The sequence below is a fragment of the Enoplosus armatus genome, chromosome 15, assembly GCF_043641665.1.
Source record: "Enoplosus armatus isolate fEnoArm2 chromosome 15, fEnoArm2.hap1, whole genome shotgun sequence".
Taxonomy (NCBI): domain Eukaryota; kingdom Metazoa; phylum Chordata; class Actinopteri; order Centrarchiformes; family Enoplosidae; genus Enoplosus; species Enoplosus armatus.
In genome coordinates, this window is record NC_092194.1 from 21,063,099 (window position 1) to 21,080,592 (window position 17,494).

At 43.9% G+C, this 17,494-nt stretch overlaps 1 protein-coding gene across 1 annotated transcript in view; it reads right to left on the reverse strand.

The window, feature by feature from the left end:
* The window catches only part of syne2b (spectrin repeat containing, nuclear envelope 2b), a 114,127-nt gene that overhangs the window by 69,082 nt on the left and 27,551 nt on the right, over positions 1-17,494 (reverse strand). Inside the window, exons 33-59 of the mRNA XM_070920766.1 lie at positions 17,158-17,313; positions 16,636-16,786; positions 16,220-16,378; positions 15,734-15,901; positions 15,429-15,530; positions 15,112-15,312; positions 14,748-14,955; positions 14,205-14,317; positions 13,913-14,115; positions 13,634-13,741; positions 12,788-13,067; positions 12,348-12,677; positions 11,900-12,229; positions 11,507-11,806; positions 11,183-11,410; positions 10,665-10,781; positions 9,999-10,325; positions 9,545-9,889; positions 9,127-9,305; positions 8,300-8,516; positions 8,091-8,189; positions 7,552-7,716; positions 6,868-7,215; positions 6,496-6,632; positions 5,792-5,921; positions 5,482-5,655; positions 5,257-5,346 (exon numbers count right to left, since the gene is read on the reverse strand). Of these exons, the coding sequence (XP_070776867.1) occupies positions 5,257-5,346; positions 5,482-5,655; positions 5,792-5,921; positions 6,496-6,632; positions 6,868-7,215; positions 7,552-7,716; positions 8,091-8,189; positions 8,300-8,516; positions 9,127-9,305; positions 9,545-9,889; positions 9,999-10,325; positions 10,665-10,781; positions 11,183-11,410; positions 11,507-11,806; positions 11,900-12,229; positions 12,348-12,677; positions 12,788-13,067; positions 13,634-13,741; positions 13,913-14,115; positions 14,205-14,317; positions 14,748-14,955; positions 15,112-15,312; positions 15,429-15,530; positions 15,734-15,901; positions 16,220-16,378; positions 16,636-16,786; positions 17,158-17,313 (5,365 nt within the window). The remainder of the gene's footprint in view (positions 1-5,256; positions 5,347-5,481; positions 5,656-5,791; positions 5,922-6,495; positions 6,633-6,867; positions 7,216-7,551; positions 7,717-8,090; positions 8,190-8,299; positions 8,517-9,126; positions 9,306-9,544; positions 9,890-9,998; positions 10,326-10,664; positions 10,782-11,182; positions 11,411-11,506; positions 11,807-11,899; positions 12,230-12,347; positions 12,678-12,787; positions 13,068-13,633; positions 13,742-13,912; positions 14,116-14,204; positions 14,318-14,747; positions 14,956-15,111; positions 15,313-15,428; positions 15,531-15,733; positions 15,902-16,219; positions 16,379-16,635; positions 16,787-17,157; positions 17,314-17,494) is intronic.

A 17,494-nucleotide genomic window follows, 5' to 3' on the forward strand; every position in this document is an offset into this window, starting at 1 on the left:
GGTCTGAATCTGCTCCCTGGCAGCAAGTTCTAGAGGACTCTTTGACTTTCTTTTGGTTGGTGAGAGCTTATATTCTTCCTCAACATCAGATTCAGAAGACTTCACATTCTCATGGTCTTTTTTGGTTTCATCAGTATCTCTTTTGAGTACAGAGGCTGTTTCTGGAGCAGTGGAAATGTCCTCACTCTTTGGCTCCCTCTTGGTTGGTATGACCATAGCTTCTTCCATAACAACACCTTCAGTTTGCACTTTAGAATCCATTGAAGACTTCTGACTATTGGGCTCTTCGTTGGTGTCTGCCAGTTCCTTGGTAGCAAGTTTTGTAGAAATATTTGGACTCTTCGACTTTCTTTTAGTAGGTGAAAGCTCACTTGACTCTACAACAGCAATTTCAGTTGATTCTGTAACCACCTGTGCACTTAACGCAGATTTTCCACTTTGAGGTTTCTCAGTTTCCTTACACTCCACAACAACAGTTTCACAGAGGAATGACTCTGGCTCTTGTTTCGTGAAAACCTCAAGACTCTTTGACTTCTTCCCAGTTGGTGTGAGTTCAGTTTTCTCCAAAACAGTGACTTCAGTTTGTTCTCTGGAATTCATTGAAGACTTCTGACTTTTAGATTCTTCCTTGGTCTCAGAAATATCCATGCTAGCAAGTCCTGTGACTACCTCTTGAGTTGAAGATGGCTTCTGGCTTTCAGGCTCTTCCTTAGTCAGCTCTGTGGTAGCAAGTTCTGGGGAAAGCTTCAGACCCTTTGACTTTCTTTTGGTAGGTGAAAGCTTTCCTTTTTCCACAACAGTAATTTCAGTTGGTGCTGTGACCACCTCTTGAGTTGAAGATAGCTTCTGGCTGTCAGGCTCTTCCTTAGTTAGCTCTGTGGTAGCAAGTTCTGGGGAAAGTTTCAGACCCTTCGACTGTCTTTTGGTTGGGGAAAGCTTGCTGTCTTCAACAACAACAGTTTCAATTGCTCCTGTGACTACTGATCCAGTTGAAGCCTTCCCACTCTCAGGTTCTTCCTTAGCCTTCTTAGACTCCACATCAATACTTCCACTAAGAGCAGAGACTGGCTCTACAGCTGTGAAAACATCTAGACTCTTCAACTTCCTTCTGGCTGGTATGGTGAATTCCTCCAAAACAACAGCTTCAGTTTGCTCTCTGGAATCCACTGAAGACTTCCTAATGTCAGATTCTTTCTTGAGGTCCATCAGCTCTGTGGTTGCAAATTCTGAGGAATGTTTTGGATCTTTCAACTTTCCTTTGGTTGGTGAAAACTTTCCTTTTTCCACAACAGTGATTTCAGTTGTTGCTGTGACAGCCTCTGGCGTTGAAGATGTCTTCTGACTGTCTGGCTCTTCCTTGGTCTTTGTCAGCTCTGTGGTAGGAGGTTCTGGGGAAAGCTTCAGACCCTTTGACTTTCTTTTGGTAGGTGAAAGCTTTCCTTTTTCCACAACAGTAATTTCAGTTGGTGCTGTGACCACCTCTTGAGTTGAAGATAGCTTCTGGCTGTCAGGCTCTTCCTTAGTTAGCTCTGTGGTAGCAAGTTCTGGGGAAAGTTTCAGACCCTTCGACTGTCTTTTGGTTGGGGAAAGCTTGCTGTCTTCAACAACAACAGTTTCAATTGCTCCTGTGACTACTGATCCAGTTGAAGCCTTCCCACTCTCAGGTTCTTCCTTAGCCTTCTTAGACTCCACATCAATACTTCCACTAAGAGCAGAGACTGGCTCTACAGCTGTGAAAACATCTAGACTCTTCAACTTCCTTCTGGCTGGTATGGTGAATTCCTCCAAAACAACAGCTTCAGTTTGCTCTCTGGAATCCACTGAAGACTTCCTAATGTCAGATTCTTTCTTGAGGTCCATCAGCTCTGTGGTTGCAAATTCTGAGGAATGTTTTGGATCTTTCAACTTTCCTTTGGTTGGTGAAAACTTTCCTTTTTCCACAACAGTGATTTCAGTTGTTGCTGTGACAGCCTCTGGCGTTGAAGATGTCTTCTGACTGTCTGGCTCTTCCTTGGTCTTTGTCAGCTCTGTGGTAGGAGGTTCTGGGGAAAGTTTCAAACCCTTCGACCTTCTTTTGGTTGGTGAAAGCTTACCCTTTTCCACAACAGTAGTTTCAGTCATTTCAGTTGTTACTGTGACCACCTCTGGAGTTGAAGATGGCATTTGACCGTCAGTCTCTTCTTTGTTTTTTGTCAGCTCTTTGGCAGCAAGTTCTGGGGAAAGTTTAAGACCCTTTGACTTTCTTTTGGTAGGTGAAAGCCTTCCTTTTTCCACAACAGTAATTTCAGTAGGTGTTGTGACCACCTCTTGAGTTGAAGATGGCTTCTGACTGTCATGCTTTTCCTTGGTCTTTGTCAGCTCCTTAGCAGCAAGTTCTGGGGAAAATTTCGGACCCTTCAATTGTCTTTTGGTTGGTGAAAGCGTACCCTTTTCCACAACAGTAGTTTCAGTCATTTCAGTTGTTACTGTGACTGCCTCTGGAGATGAAGATGGCGTCTGACTGTCAGGCTCTTCCTTGGTTTTTGTCAGCTCTTTGGCAGCAAGTTCTGGGGAAAGCTTCAGACCCTTTGACTTTCTTTTGGTAGGTGAAAGCTTTCCTTTTTCCACAACAGTAATTTCAGTAGGTGTTGTGACCACCTCTTGAGTTGAAGATGGCTTCTGACTGTCATGCTTTTCCTTGGTCTTTGTCAGCTCCTTAGTAGCAAGTTCTGGGGAAAGTTTCAGACCCTTCAATTGTCTTTTGGTTGGTGAAAGCGTACCCTTTTCCACAACAGTAGTTTCAGTCATTTCAGTTGTTACTGTGACTGCCTCTGGAGTTGAAGATGGCGTCTGACTGTCAGGCTCTTTCTTGGTTTTTGTAAGCTCTTTGGCAGCAAGTTCTGGGGAAAGTTTAAGACCCTTTGACTTTCTTTTGGTAGGTGAAAGCTTTCCTTTTTCCACCACAGTAATTTCAGTTGGTGCTATGACCACCTCTGGAGTTGAAGATGGCGTCTGACTGTCAGGCTCTTCCTTGGTTTTTGTCAGCTCTTTGGCAGAAAGTTCTGGGGAAAGTTTAAGACCCTTTGACTTTCCTTTGGTAGGTGAAAGCTTTCCTTTTTCCACAACAGTAATTTCAGTTGTTGTTGTTGTGACCACTCCTGGAGATGAAGATGGCTTCTGTTTGTCAGGCTCTTCCAAGGTCTTTGTTAGCTCTGTGGTAGCAAGTTCTGGGGAAGGTTTCAGACCCTTTGAATGTCTTTTGGTTGGGGAAAGCTTGCTGTCTTTAACAACAACAGTTTCAATTGCTCCTGTGACTAACTGTCCAGTTGAAGCCTTCCCACTCGCAGGTTCTTCCTTAGCCTCCTTTGACACATCAATACTTCCACCAAGAGCAGAGACTGGCTCTACAGCTGTGAAAACGTCAAGACTCTTCAACTTCCTTCTGGCCGGTATCATAAATTCCTCCAAAACAACAGCTTCAGCTTGCTCTCTGGAATCCACTGAAGACTTCTGACTGTCATGTTCTTTCTTGAGGTCCATCAGCTCTGTGGTAGCAAGTTCTGAGGAATGTTTCGGATCTGTCAACTTTCCTTTGATTGGTGAAAACCTTCCTTTTTCCACAACAGTGATTTCAGTTGTTGCTGTGACAGCCTCAGGAGTTGAAGATTGCTTCTGACTGTCAGGCTCTTCCTTGGTCAGCTCTGTGGTAGGAGGTTCTGGGGAAAGTTTCAAATCCTTCGACCGTCTTTTGGTTGGTGAAAGCTTGCCCTTTTCCACAACAGTAGTTTCAATAATTTCAGTTGGTGCCGTTACCACCCCTGGAGTTGAAGATGGCATCTGACTGTCAGGCTCTTCCTTGGTTTTTGTCAGTTCTTTGGCAGCAAGTTCTGTGGAAAGTATTAGACCCTTTGACTTTCCTTTGGTAGGTGAAAGCTTTCCTTTTTCCACAACAGTAATTTGAGTTGGTCCTGTGACCACGCCTGGAGTTATAGATGGCTTCGGACTGTCAGAGCCTTCTTTTGACTTCCTTCTTTTTGGTATAACCTTAGTTTCTTCCACAACAGCAGCTTCAGTGGAAACATTGGAACTTTTTGACTTCCTGTTGCTGGGTATGATGTTTGTTTCTTTGACAGACTTCTGTCTGTCAGGCTCTTGGTAGTGATCCTTGGCAGCAAGTTCTGGGGAAGGTTTCAGACCCTTTGACTTTCTTTTGGTCGGTGAAAGTTGACCTTTTTCCACAACAGTACTTTGAGTTGGTCCTGTGACCACATTTGGAGTTGAAGATTTTTGACCATTTTGTTCAGGCTCCACATCAAGTGATTTAACATGGGTAACTGTTTCAGAAGTTGTGGAAAGGTAACCACTCTTTGACTTTCTTCTGGTTGGTGCAAGCTTTGCTTCCTCAATAACACTTTTATTTTGGTCATTGGAACTCAAAGAAGATTTTTGATCTTCAGGCTCTTCCCTTGTCTGAGGTGCCTCAGTGTCAGCAACTTTAAGAGGAAGTTCTGTACTCTTTGACTTTCTCTTGGGTGGTAGAAACTTACTTTGTCCCACAACAGCAATTTCAGCTTGCCCTTGAACAAACTCTGGTGTTGCGGGAATTTTTTCAGGTTCTTGTTTTGTTTCCTTACGCTCCCCACCAGTAATTCTACCAAGGGGAGATACTGACTCTGGAACTGTGGCAACCTCAAGGCTATTTGACTTCCTCCTGGTTGTGATAACTTCAGGATCCGTAGTTACAGGGACAGTAGTGAATGTCTCTGATACATCTGAAATAATGGTTTCTACATTCTTTGTTTCTTCAACAGCAGCGGTTCCTGTCAGATTTCTGGGTGACCCTTGAGTAATTTTCACCATTTCAGGCTCCACCTTAGCCTGGGCAGGCTCTGTATCAGTGGCCGAAGTCTTGGACTTTCTTCTGGATAGTACAGGTGTAATTTTCTCACTAACACCAGGTGGAGACTGCTCAATGACCTTTTTGATCAGTGTAGGTTCCTCAACAGCAGGTTTCATTTTCTCAGCTCCAACAGGCTCTGCTGTGATATCTAGCTTTACATTTTTTAACTGTGCCTCTGGACTCTGAGATTTCGTTTTTGTTCGTTCAATTCTGGTTTGCTCGACACCAGTAGATTTTATGTCTTCCGTGACTGTTGTCAAAGTAGGCTCTACTGTTTTAGCCTCAGTTTGCAGCTCAGCTGAAACTGACAATTCATCCTCAGTAGATGCAGATTTTTCTGTTAAGGGAATGTTTTTCTGTAGTTTAACTTGATGTACTTTCTCAGGTGAGCGCTTGCTTTTTCGTGGTGGTGCCACAACAGATGTCTGTGTTTCAGGCAGCTTTTGTTTACTCCTTTCATCAAGTTCCTTGAAAGGAAGGATACAAATAGCATTAATCATTACAGAGTTACTTAACTGTTTCTGAAATATAACAGTAGTAGTATTTAATGAATTTAATGAATTACATAGAATATATAAATATATTCAACATGATTTGAATACCTTTAAACTCTGGCTGAGAGAAGCCTTATGTGTGTCTGCTTGTAGGAGTGTCTCTGAACCCTCTTTCTCCAGTTTCTCAAACAAGACTGGCATCAGACAGTCTGTTAGAAACTGCTGGTGAGAAAGCGCCTCCTGCAGGCTGACCTGCAGCTTTTCCCCTTCCTCTAATGTCACCTAACACCAGAAGGGAAAAAATTGATCACACATTGCCAGGCCACTGACGAGGGCTCCATAGAGCAAAATCTGGGCATGGAAAGAATGAATGATACTCTTCACATGCAAAACAGTAAAAGCAGTAAAAGACAGAAACCTGCACAGAAGAATTGGACTCTGATGGTTTGCTGTGGTTCCATTCCTGCAGGGCGTGAAGACAGTCCATCAGACAGCGAGTTGTGTTTGTAGAGCAGGTACCCTGACGCTCACTCAGCCTCGACTTTAGACTGTAGACATAATTTAATCACATTTATTAGTTATTATACTAGATGAGACAAAAATGAAAACAGGCTAAAAAAATGTTTCAGCCTAAAACAGTGTGCAAAAGGAACAACTGCAAGCACAAAAACAGCTTAAAAAACATTTTCTGGCAAAACAAATAACAATAGAGGAATGTTTATGTATAGAGTGCTGTTACTTCAAGAAACCAGGCATTAGATAAGATGTAATCTTTGGATGTTTCAAACAGCTTATAAACCAGGAGAACTCTGTGTTTCCATGTCACTGATCGGCAGAGCAGAATGACCCACGAAGGCATGTTGGTGGTATGTAAGAATAATTGAAAGCTAAATTGAAATGGGGGGGTGCCAGCTGAGAATTTGTCATGTAGAATCTGTTCAAATAGGCTAAATACAGTTTTAAAAGCCCCAGTGGTGGACAGATGTTATCTCTTCCCTCTTAATACCTTGAGTGAAACAAAAATATATGAATAAAATATAAAGAGGTAAACAATAGTGGTGCTGGCTTTTTTATAACCTGGGTAACATTCGGTCACAATTAATCATTTTTTTGACATGGTACCTGTCATGTTGCTGGCATAAGGACTCCACCACAGTGATGATTTCTGCTGGCAGCTCGTCAGTGGCAGGTGTGGCCTTTACTTCCTGGTAAAGGTCATGAACTTTGACACCCAAATCTTCTAGTGACTTCTCACAGTTCTAACAGGAGAAGGACATCGACATCACATATGTAATATTCACGTCTGCAACAGCATCACGTTCGCAATACTCACGTCTGCAGTTTTACATTTATGATGTAAGCTACCCACTCCAATATTTGCTCACTGTACATAAACCTTTCCTTCAGGTTTATTTGTGGGAGCTCAGCCTAGTTAGATAATAAAACCGGTGCTTACATCAGACTTTGTGCTTGGATAAATAAAGTGGTAATAACCTGAAGGCTGTGCCAATGCTGTTGGAGCTGATCGATGTTGTTCTGTGGTTCGCTGTAACTTAGCGCCTGGTCCAGAGAGCGCAGCTCCCACTGCAGGGCTGCAGCTCTCTCCTTCAGCCCCTGGGCCCTCCTGGCCAGCTGACTGTCCAGCTCCTCTAGCCGGGTCTCACAGGCAGTCAGGCGCTCCCTCACCTCTTGCTCCGAGGTGGCACAGAGGTCGTGGAGATGGCTGACCTCGAGGGTCAGGGCGTCCCGACCTCCAGGGGTGCAGAGGCTCAGCAAACTGTCTCTGGCAGAGTCCAGCTCCTTCATCTCTCTCTGCTCTCTGTCCACTGTCTGAAGCAAAGCCTGGCATCAGGAAGGAGAAAGAGAACCAGATTATAAGAATGTAGAAAGAACAGTTTTTCACCTCCATGGACAAAGACCTTTGGACTATGAGGTTTGAAGTTGTAAAAAAAGTCAAAACATTTGGGGGTATTCAGATTAACAGTTGTTATGACTGCATTATGTCTCATATCTTTTCAGGGCAACTTTGCAATTCGTTAGTGAAAAACTGAACATGCATACACTGCCCAAACATGAGTCTTCATGTCTTCGACATGTAAATGAATATCTTCAAGGTCTGATTAAGGTGCCACTGGCTTCTCTCAACTAATAATTGTGTATTGTGTTTTATTATCTGACCTTCAGAGTGTTGACAGCGCTGTGCAGACCCGGTCTGTCTGCTGGAGGAGCTCCCAGGCCTTTAACATGCTCCCTCAGCCAGTCCTGGGCTGCTTCATGCTGCTCCACCAGCTGAGTGCACTGCCTCTCTGTCAGGATGCCCTGCTCCAGGTTAGCTACTGCATCCTGAAAATGACAGCAGTTGGGTTTTCACAGACAGAGTAACTCTCTGTTACTGTTGCTCTTATTTGATAAGTGTTGTACTTTTGAAAGGGAAACTGAAGGGAAACAATGGGATAATGGAGTGGGTCAGGGGAGATGATCTTGTTCTTTGGGGCAGAGGGGGAAGAAAAAATATGGTGTAATGGTGGTTGTGCTAAATAAGATAAGTGACCATGCGTGGTCTTATGATATATAATTCCATCGTCTCAATGCAAATATACATTTAAATTGGGACAACTTTATGACAAATGTAGAGGGTTTATTAAATTAAATTATTAAAAAGTGATCCTCATATCTTTCTCCAGGATTACTGTGTATCTTGTCAGTGCTGAACTCACAGTTAGCTGTTTCATCAGAGCAGGAATTGACTCCTCCTTGGCTGCCCAGGAGGGATCCGACCAGCTACGGTCCTGTGTGATCTCAAACAGCTCTGCAGCCTTGAGGGAAAAAGTGCAATGAAGTGAGGTTTTCTTATGAACTGACGCAACATTAATAATACTGAATAAAAAACATAAGAGTTAAACTCGCTTTCCGGTGAGGTCTTTACCTGTGTGCGGACGTCTGACAGGACGGGGGCCAAAGCTGAGCTCTGATCCAGCAGGGTCCGGGCCTGTTCCACCGCCTGCCTCCGCTCTCCCAGGCCCGGCCAGGGGAAGACACGCGGCAGGTTGGAGGTCTGCTTCTGAAGGTCAGACAGACGGGCCTCAGCCTGGTCTCGCTGGCACTGACAGGACACCAGGCGCTCCACAACACCTTTCAACCGTCTGATGGGTGACAGATGATAGATGACATTAGAAATCACAACCACAATTAATTCAGTCTAATTCAACCTTCAAATTCATGTGATCACAGACTGTAAAAAAACAACAGTATAGTGTCTGTGATGCCATTTGAAGGTTGTAGTTAGGTTGGGTTTACCACTCACCACAGGGGGGTACCACTCAGAACTTAAGCTTTAAGTTAAACAAATATCTTGTGTAGTATTTTATCTTCCATCTCTTTTTATTTGTGAGCAATGAACAAAACATCCAGGCAGTCATTAGGCTAACAAACAAATATGTAATCTATCAGGAACATTGTCTGTTTTGGAAGTCAATCTTTGTGGTTTAATTTGTAAATACTATAAATATTATTTACTTTATCACTTACACTTAAAAGTTGGTAAAACTTAATACTGTGAATTTGATAAGTGATTTCAAAGGACTTGGATTCAATAAACAGATCTGATAAATGCTATCAAACCCCAGCCCCGCCACCGGGAAGGAATTTAGTGCGTTTCTTAAGGACACTTCGACTGATCTGTAGCTGAGCTCATGCAGTGACATTTATGTAAAAGGAAAAATCAAATCAAAGGCTAAGAACAGCTTCCTGTACCCCTGTGTCTCCTCAGCAGCCCGCAGGACCGTCCTCCACTGCTGCTCTGAGTCTTTGACCGTCTGCTGAACCTCCAGTTTCTTGTCTCCCTCCAGGTCTTTTTGCTCACACAGACTCTGTGCTCGTCTCTTCAAGCCCACCACTTGAGCCTCACCATTGGACTTGGAGTTCAAGATGATCTAAAGACACAATCACACACAGTTTTTTATTAGATATACAGTATATTGCTCTGTGGTGTGTCCACCGACCTGATTCAATCAATGAGTTACAAAAAAAACTATTTGGTTCTCTAGTCTATAAGATAATGACATTTTACTTCTTCCTTGTAGTTGAAAACAATGACCAATGAATTATAGCTACATGTAATAAAACATATTCACGACATATTAAAAAAGAAACCTCATATTTTATGTTTTACCTGTGCTGTGTTCAGCCTGTCCTCTACCTGAGCCCGGCTGCCCTGAGTGCCACTCCCTTTGGACTTGGCCTGTTGCTGCAGCTCTTCAACCCAGGCTTTGGTGCTCCCTGCTTGTGTATGGAAGGCCTCCAGCTCCCTGGAGAGCGAGTACTGGACCTCAGCTTTCTTCAGTGTGTTCTCAGCAGACTGTAGGATGGTCCTCCACTGCTCCTCTGAATCTTTTACAGTCTGCTGAGCCTCCCGTCTCGTGCTCTCCTCCAGGTCCTCCTGGTCAGACAGACTCTGGCTCTGTCTCCTCAGTGCTGTCAGCTTGGAGTCTCCCTCAGGCTTGCAGCTCAGGATAGTCTGGGGATGAAATAAAAATTGATCACACTATTGTTGTCACACTTTAAGTAACTTTTATGTTGGTACAGATAGGTGTGTTTTTGCCAAACCTTTTATTGTTGAAACTCACCTGTGCAAGGTTTATTGTCTTTTCTGGATCTGTCTGACTATCCAGAGAGACGAGGCTCTGCTGCTTGTCTCCCAGCCAGTCTCTGGTGTTTTCTCTCATGGCTTCATAGTCCCTCAGCTGGCCCTCCAGAACACACTGCCTCTCAGCCTGATCCAGGGCTTGTTTAGCATTTTGCATTACTCTCATCCACTGGTCCTCAGCACCTCTTACTTTTTGTTGAACCTCTTGTTTTTTGTGTTCCTCGAGGTCCTGACCACACAAACTCTGGCCTCGTCTCCTGAGCTCCTGGAGCTTAGACTCTCCTTCGGGCTTGGAGCTCATAAAGGTCTGGGAAAAAGATTCAGAAGTCATGTCTCATAGTTAAGACTTGTATTATCTGGCTGAAGTCATGAACACAATCTGTGAAATCCACAGCATTATTGTTTGGTTGGCACACAAACCTTGTCATTCAGGTCATTTGAGCATTTGACCAACCAAACAAACAGGACTGACGAGAGCGCTGAGACTGAACCACAATAAAGGCTTTAAAGACGTCATACTGGTAGTTGAATTTGTGAAAAACTCATCAAAATATCACTTATATTATCAATGCTTTTATGTGCTAACAAGGAGGATGTCATATCTCCCTGAAACAGGACCCACGCTCTTCCCGACCCACCAGCTCACCTGAGCTGCGTGCAGTTTGTCCTCAGCTTTGTTTTGGCTGTTCAGGGAGTCCACTTGTTGTTGGAGGTCTGTAAGCCAGCTGCCAGTGTCCTGCTGATGGGTATCAAATTCTCTCAGCTGGAAAGGAAAAGATACTCACATAATGAGGTGGTTCAAAATGGATCAATGAAAACTGAAAACTTCAACAGGAGAGGGGGTGTTATGTTTGGCCTTTTTTACCGAGCACATGTTTAAGTAGCACTTCTTCATCATACATTCCCACAGTGTGGACAGTTTCTTATTTTACCGCCATTTGTTGTTGTTGTTCTTCTGACCAAAGTGTACCACTCAAGGAAGGGAAAGTTCAAAGAAAGCTTCACAAAGTTCCTTATGTTCTGTTCTAATTCAGTGGATCATTTCTTTAATCATGAATTTATATGCTGACTTTTAATGGTAGCACAAGATTTTACACCATTATAGCACTCAGTGCAAGTCATTATGGATAACCGCGTCTGCAGTTTTACATCGAGCTCTCTTACCGCCGTCTTTCTCCTCTCAGCCCCCTGGGCGATCTCAGCTCCAGCAGCAGCTTCGACCTGTTGAGCAGCCTGCAGGACTGTCCTCCACTGCTCCTCTGTGTCTTTGACTGTCTGCTGAACGTGGACTTTCCTGTCCTTGTCTGCGTCCTGATGGTTACACAGACTCTGGCCTCGTCTCCTCAGGTTGTTTACCTGACAGTCACCTTCAGGTTTGGAGCTCAAGACGGTCTGCAAACAAAACAAAATATTCAATAGACAAATTTTACACATTTAAAACAAGGAATGACAGGGAGGAAGAGGTCAGCACAATAAGTTCAAACAGACCTGAGCTGTGTGACTTCTCTCTTCAGGTCGTGTCTGACTGCCCACAGACTGTAGCTTCTGTTGTCTGTCTCTGATCCAGGATTGAGTGTTTTTACTCTGAGTGTCGAAGTCGTCTGAAAGACCCCGGAGCTCTGCCTGTCTGGCGGCCTGCAGAACGGTTCTCCACTGCTGCTCTGTGTCTTTTACCAGCTGCTTAACCTCTAGTTTCCTGCTGTCCTCCAGATGCTCACACAGACTTGCGCCTCGTCTCTTCAGGTCGAGCACCTTGGACTCTGCCTCGGGTGTGGAGGTCATAACAGCCTGAAGGTGAAGAGAAATGGTGGCGTGCGAATTTAGAGATTAGAAGTGGCCTTCGACTTCACTCCAACTACAGCTTCATCACTGTCAACTCACCTGTGCAACATGTAACCTTTCTTCAAACTGCATCTGACTACCGTGGGACAACAGCTTCTGTTTCTGCTCTTTGATCCAGGACTGGATGCTTTCATTTTGGGTTTTGAAAGCATCAAAGTCCCTTTCAGTGGCAGCATCAGCTTCTGCCTTGCTGAGAGCCTCCTCAGCAGCCTGCAAGACTTTCCTCCACTGCTCCTCTGTGTGTCTGACTGCGTCCTGAACCTCTCGTCTCCTGCTCTCGTCCAAGCCCTGGTTGTCACACAGACTCTGGCATCGTCGCTTCAGATCCTGGAGCTTTGAATCTCCATCAGACTTGGAGCTCAGAGTAGCCTGAAGAGAACAAATCCCTCATGAGACCACTTTGCCTCTATCCTCTAAAACAAGCCATTACAAGATGTTCTACAAATTAAAACCCTGACAAACGGATCCATAACCATTTTAAACTCACTTGTGCAATCTGAAGCTTTTCTTCAACTTGCATGCAACCGCCAAGCGACTGCAGGTTCTGCTCCTGGTCTCTAATCCAGGACTGAACATTTTCATTCTGGGTTTTGACACTGTCTGAGTCCTTGTCTAACAGGGCTTTAGTTTCCGCCTTGTTGAGAGCCTCCTCAGCTGTCTGCAGGGCCGTCCTCCACTCCTCCTCTGTTTCTCTGACCGACTGCTGAACCGCTTGTTTCCTGCCCTCCTCCAGGTCCTCCTGCTCACACAGACTTTCACCTTGTCTTCTCAGGTTGTTCACTTTAGAGTCTCCCTCAGGTTTAGAGCTCAGGATGGCCTGTTGACAAATTGGGTAAATGATGAAAACGTTTGGAGGAGGGAAATACATTTTAGTGACATTAGGGGTGTTAGCTATAGGAAGTACAAATAGCAGTCCCTTTCACTGACCTGTGCTTTGTGCTTCAGCCCCTCTGTCTGGGAGTCTCTGCCAGGGGAGGTGAGGGGTTGCAGACGGTTAGTTATCCAGATCTTGATGCTCTTAGCCTGAGTATTAAACTTTTCAAATTCTCCCTCCAGGACCCCCTGAGCGTCTGCCTGCTTCTGCAGCCTGGCTTCCAGGTTTCGGTAGCGTTGTATCAAGTTATCACCGTCCTTCAGGAGGCTTTCGGCTCTGACGCCTTGTCTGCGTACTGATGCCAATAGCTCACTGAGGGTCTCGGCTTTACCACTGTCACATGGAAGGCAAGGCAAACGTATTGGTATAGAACCTTTCAACAACATAGGCAATTCAAAGTGCTTTACATGAGACATAAAGGTATTAAGACAAGATATAAATGAAACAAGGCAATATAAAAATACAACGTGAAGTGAGACAGAAGGTATTAAGACAAGTGGAAAGGACACCACGCAGCATGTGGAGAATCTGTATTGTTCTGTGGTTTAACAGTTTTAGGCTTCATGCACTTGGTAGCAGATGCAAAAAAAAAAAAAAAAAAAATCAGTTTTTCACTTTCAAATATCAATATCAGTACCAGAATCTCAAATCTAGTCATCAATTGGGCCCAACTAAATATCATACTGTTTAGCATAGTGGTAAGTAATCAATGTACTGTGGTATTTACCAACAGGAACACTATTCCCAAATATATTTTAAAACATTTCCAAAAATGTTGTAGTTGAAGACGTGTGTGATATGCTCTCCTTTGTACATTAATAGCTATGCATCCTCAGGACAATAAACTACAAGTGAGCTGGAACATTTCCAGTTCTGATTGTATGAATGTTGAAGATCACCTCTCATCCTGAAGGTCTTTTAGAAGAGGTTTGACTTTGTTGGTCTCCACTGACTGTTTTTCTTTGGCGTGCAGCCACTCACGGAAACTATCGTGTTGCTTCTGCAGACTAGCGACAAAAGACAGAATTTAAAAAACGTTTTCTTAGCTCAGGTTTTACTTTTTTTTTTTACAGAATGAGAAATGAAAAATCGAATTAATGAATGTTAAATCCTTGAGTTGGGTAGGGAAGTTCAAAGGTTTGGTGAAAAGGAAGAGTCAGAGACATAGAAGTAATTACCTGTCCAAGTCACTGAGGAGAGACTCCATTTGTTTCTGCCTATTGTGGCAGTGGGTACTGAATGTGTCCACCTCCTCCTGCTGCTCCTTCAGCCAGTCTGTGAACTCAGAGAGCTCCTGGGGAGGAATCTGCTGGCTGCCTTTCTCCAGCTGATCTTTCAGCTGGTCCAGACGTCTCTTTGCATCCTTCGATTTTAAGAAACTCTGAAGGATATGAGAGAAACTGTGAGGAACCATCCATCATCCGACCATCTACAGTATGTATCTAACCATCAACTTATTCATCCACTTACGGTGAGTCTTTGCAGAGATGTTTCCACATCTGTTCTGCTCTCAGGGTTCTCAAAGCACTCATTGACGGACACCTGCAAGTCCTGGAACCATCCCTCAAACGACTGCCTTTCATCTGCAGACAAATATATTACCATCAGGTACGATTTCAAAACATGATTCATAAATAGAATATCAAAAAAGTGTGGTAGGTACAAATGAGGTCCCATCCCACAGTGCATCTGTGGCAAAGTACCATGGAAACACCATTCCAAATAGTGTTAATGTTGCTCTGCATCGAAGTGTGTATATCAGGGCTGTGTTTCTGTATATTTATTTTGGAATCTTTCTGCCCCCTACAGTCACTCGACTTTTATTCTTCCCCCTTTTAGAGATGTCTGTAATTGTATCTAATGCTGTTTGTATGTTTGTGCTTATATGTGACAGGTATGACATTGCATTGTCTCTCTGAACGCATTTCTTCTGCTGTACTTTGGTCTTTCTTCCAAAAGAGAACTGATTATGAAATGATCATGCAAATAAGATACAACAACCTCAACACTAACCTTTGATAACCTTGAGCAGGCCTTTGTCCCTCTCCTCTCTCTTCAGGTGGATCATGTCCTTGGTGCGGGAGATGGCCTCCCTCAGCCTGATGCAGTCTACAGACAGCGCCTCCAGCACCTGAGGACTGGCCACATTGGAAACCAAACCCACCTCCTTCATCACAGCCTCAGCCTGCTCCTCCTGAGCCTCCAGCTCGTCACACAGGTCCTGGTGAGGACAAGAGACAGAACAGTGAAAGGGCCAGTTATTATAGTTATAGGGTCAAACTCACTAATATGTGTGTGTGTGTATATATATATATATATATATATATATAACAAAGCATTAAACCAAAGTGAGTTCAAACATATGACAGCTGTATACCTGTATCTTGGCTTCGACCGTTGGTTGTAAAGCATCAACCTCACTGAGAGAAGCCTGGATGGTCTCTACAGCTGAATGGCACTCCTCTATCTTCTCAGCTAAGTGTGTCTTCACAGCTATCAGTTCCTCAAAGACGTCGGTGCAGTCAGTAAACAGCTCCTTCACCTGCTGCATTCTCTTCCTCAGCTGGGTTTCCATCACCTTATAGAAACATTGTAAAAAAGGATGCAGACATTGTAACTGAAACACACACTGAATCTAGAACACTATAAGCATTCAATGTGGATGTCAATGATCAGATCAATGTTTCAACCCACCTGCAGCTCTAACGGTGCCTCTCGACTCTGCAGCATCTTCTGGATTTCTACACTCTTCTTGTGGAAATGCTCGATGTTCTCCTCATTGGCATGGATCTCATCCTACAAAGCGATGAAATGTTAAGTACAACTTCTACATGTAGATGACGTATATGGGAGAAATTGACCAACACGATCTAAAAGTGTCACAATGACTGGTGGTGTTCTTTAAAAGAATTTCCATCCAAATCAATGAGGAACACACTTTTTGGGAGGTTCGGGCTACATGTGAAGCAATAACAATTGTACTTCTGTGGGAATCTTACCCTCATGTCAAGTACTTGTTGCTCGTTGTGGAAGGGATGGCTCTCTGCAAACAGGGACAGTTTGGCCCCTGCCCAGCTGTCCACCTCTCCCCCCAGCATCAGCTGCTTCTCCCACAGCTCCAGCCCCACCAGAAGGTTATCCATGTAGGCGTCTGTCTTCTCTGTCACCTACAAGGGCACCGAAAATATTCAGTCAAGTTAAGGTGAAAACGGAAGTGTTCCAAACTAGAATTTAGTCTCAGTTTTAGGCTTTGAGTTTTAATGCTAATATTTCCCACATACAGAGCTGGTCTGGAGGCAGGAGATGCTGTCATCTCAGTGGGTGAAGTGGGTATACTTTCATTGTCGCAGAATCAGAAATTAAAAATCCTTCTTTGATCCATCTCCTTCGTATATATCTAAACATCTATTCCTTTATAAATATGATAAGTACACTACCTATATGTTCCTGTCTCATTTCTGGGGAATGCATGCATAGATTCTTACATCCAGCCAGCTGTCCATGAGTGTGTCAGCCACTGCTTCAAAGGGAGTCTCACTGCAGTCTGGGAATTTCTTCAGTTGGGATTGCAGCTGTCTACAAACTCCCCTCATCTCTTCCATACTCTCCCCAAGACCACTCAGCTCCTCCTTAATATCATGGATCTGAACAGACACACACATGTCAATACACAGTACACCTGAACACACAGTGACTGATCTTTTTGTTGCTTTTTTTATTCATTATCGTAAGCTGTTTTAATCATGTCGTGTGTCCATACACTCCTACATGTGAATCCTATCAACAGCACATGAAAGCAAAGAAATTCTACAAATATACAGGGTTGGTCTGAACGGAAGTCACTTTTGGAGTCAGACAGAATAATCTGAAATGGAATGGAAATGTCATTTTGTGGACTAACCTTGGTCCTGCTTCTCTGCAGGTTGTCCTTGCCCATGTAGGAAGCCCGATCACCGATGGTCTGCTCTGCTCTCTGCATGGTGTTGCTCAGGTGACTGCGGCAGCTCTGGAACTTCTTCAGAAGCTCCAGCAGGACGCTGCACTGCTTCTTCCTGCCAGAGGGAGAAAATAAAAGAAGGGATTTTAAGTGATGTCTCGCCTTCTGTTTCCCATACATACACTGCTTTTGGCCAACAGTAGCTATGAGCAGCTGGCAACATTCACCTTAGCATCAAACGCATAACCTACCAGCTAGTATCACCATTATGATCAAAGACATCCTTATTCAGCAGAAGCTACAGTGACTAGTCGATCACTGTGATATGTTCTGTTCAGGTTTACATTTATAGTTTTGTTTTAAATGTAGCTCAGTTTCAGCAAACGTATATTACTGAGGTGGCCAGCAGTCACTTGTTAACAGCCTAATTTATTTGTTTACCAAATTAGTTACTTGAGCTGAACATGCGTCTCCTGCATAATCTACCTGTCAGAAAAAGCTTTCTGAGTCTCTTTCCACTGAGTCTCCAGCTCCTGGAAGAGATCTTCTCCTCCTCCCTGTTTCTCTTGAAGTTCACGGAGGTTCTGGAGCTCTGCGTGTTGGGCCTGCAGCTGACCCTCCAAATCTGACACGGCACGAAGCCTGGAAAATACAAGGTCATTATTAAGACATTATTTTTATGAAATCTGGCTTTAATTCTGCAAGTATCTGGTGTATATAGTATATTATATAGTATATCTCGTGTGTACACGCCGTACAACGGCAACCTTTCACACTATACACTTGAATGAAAAGGATGTCATCAAAAACACAAACAGCAAAG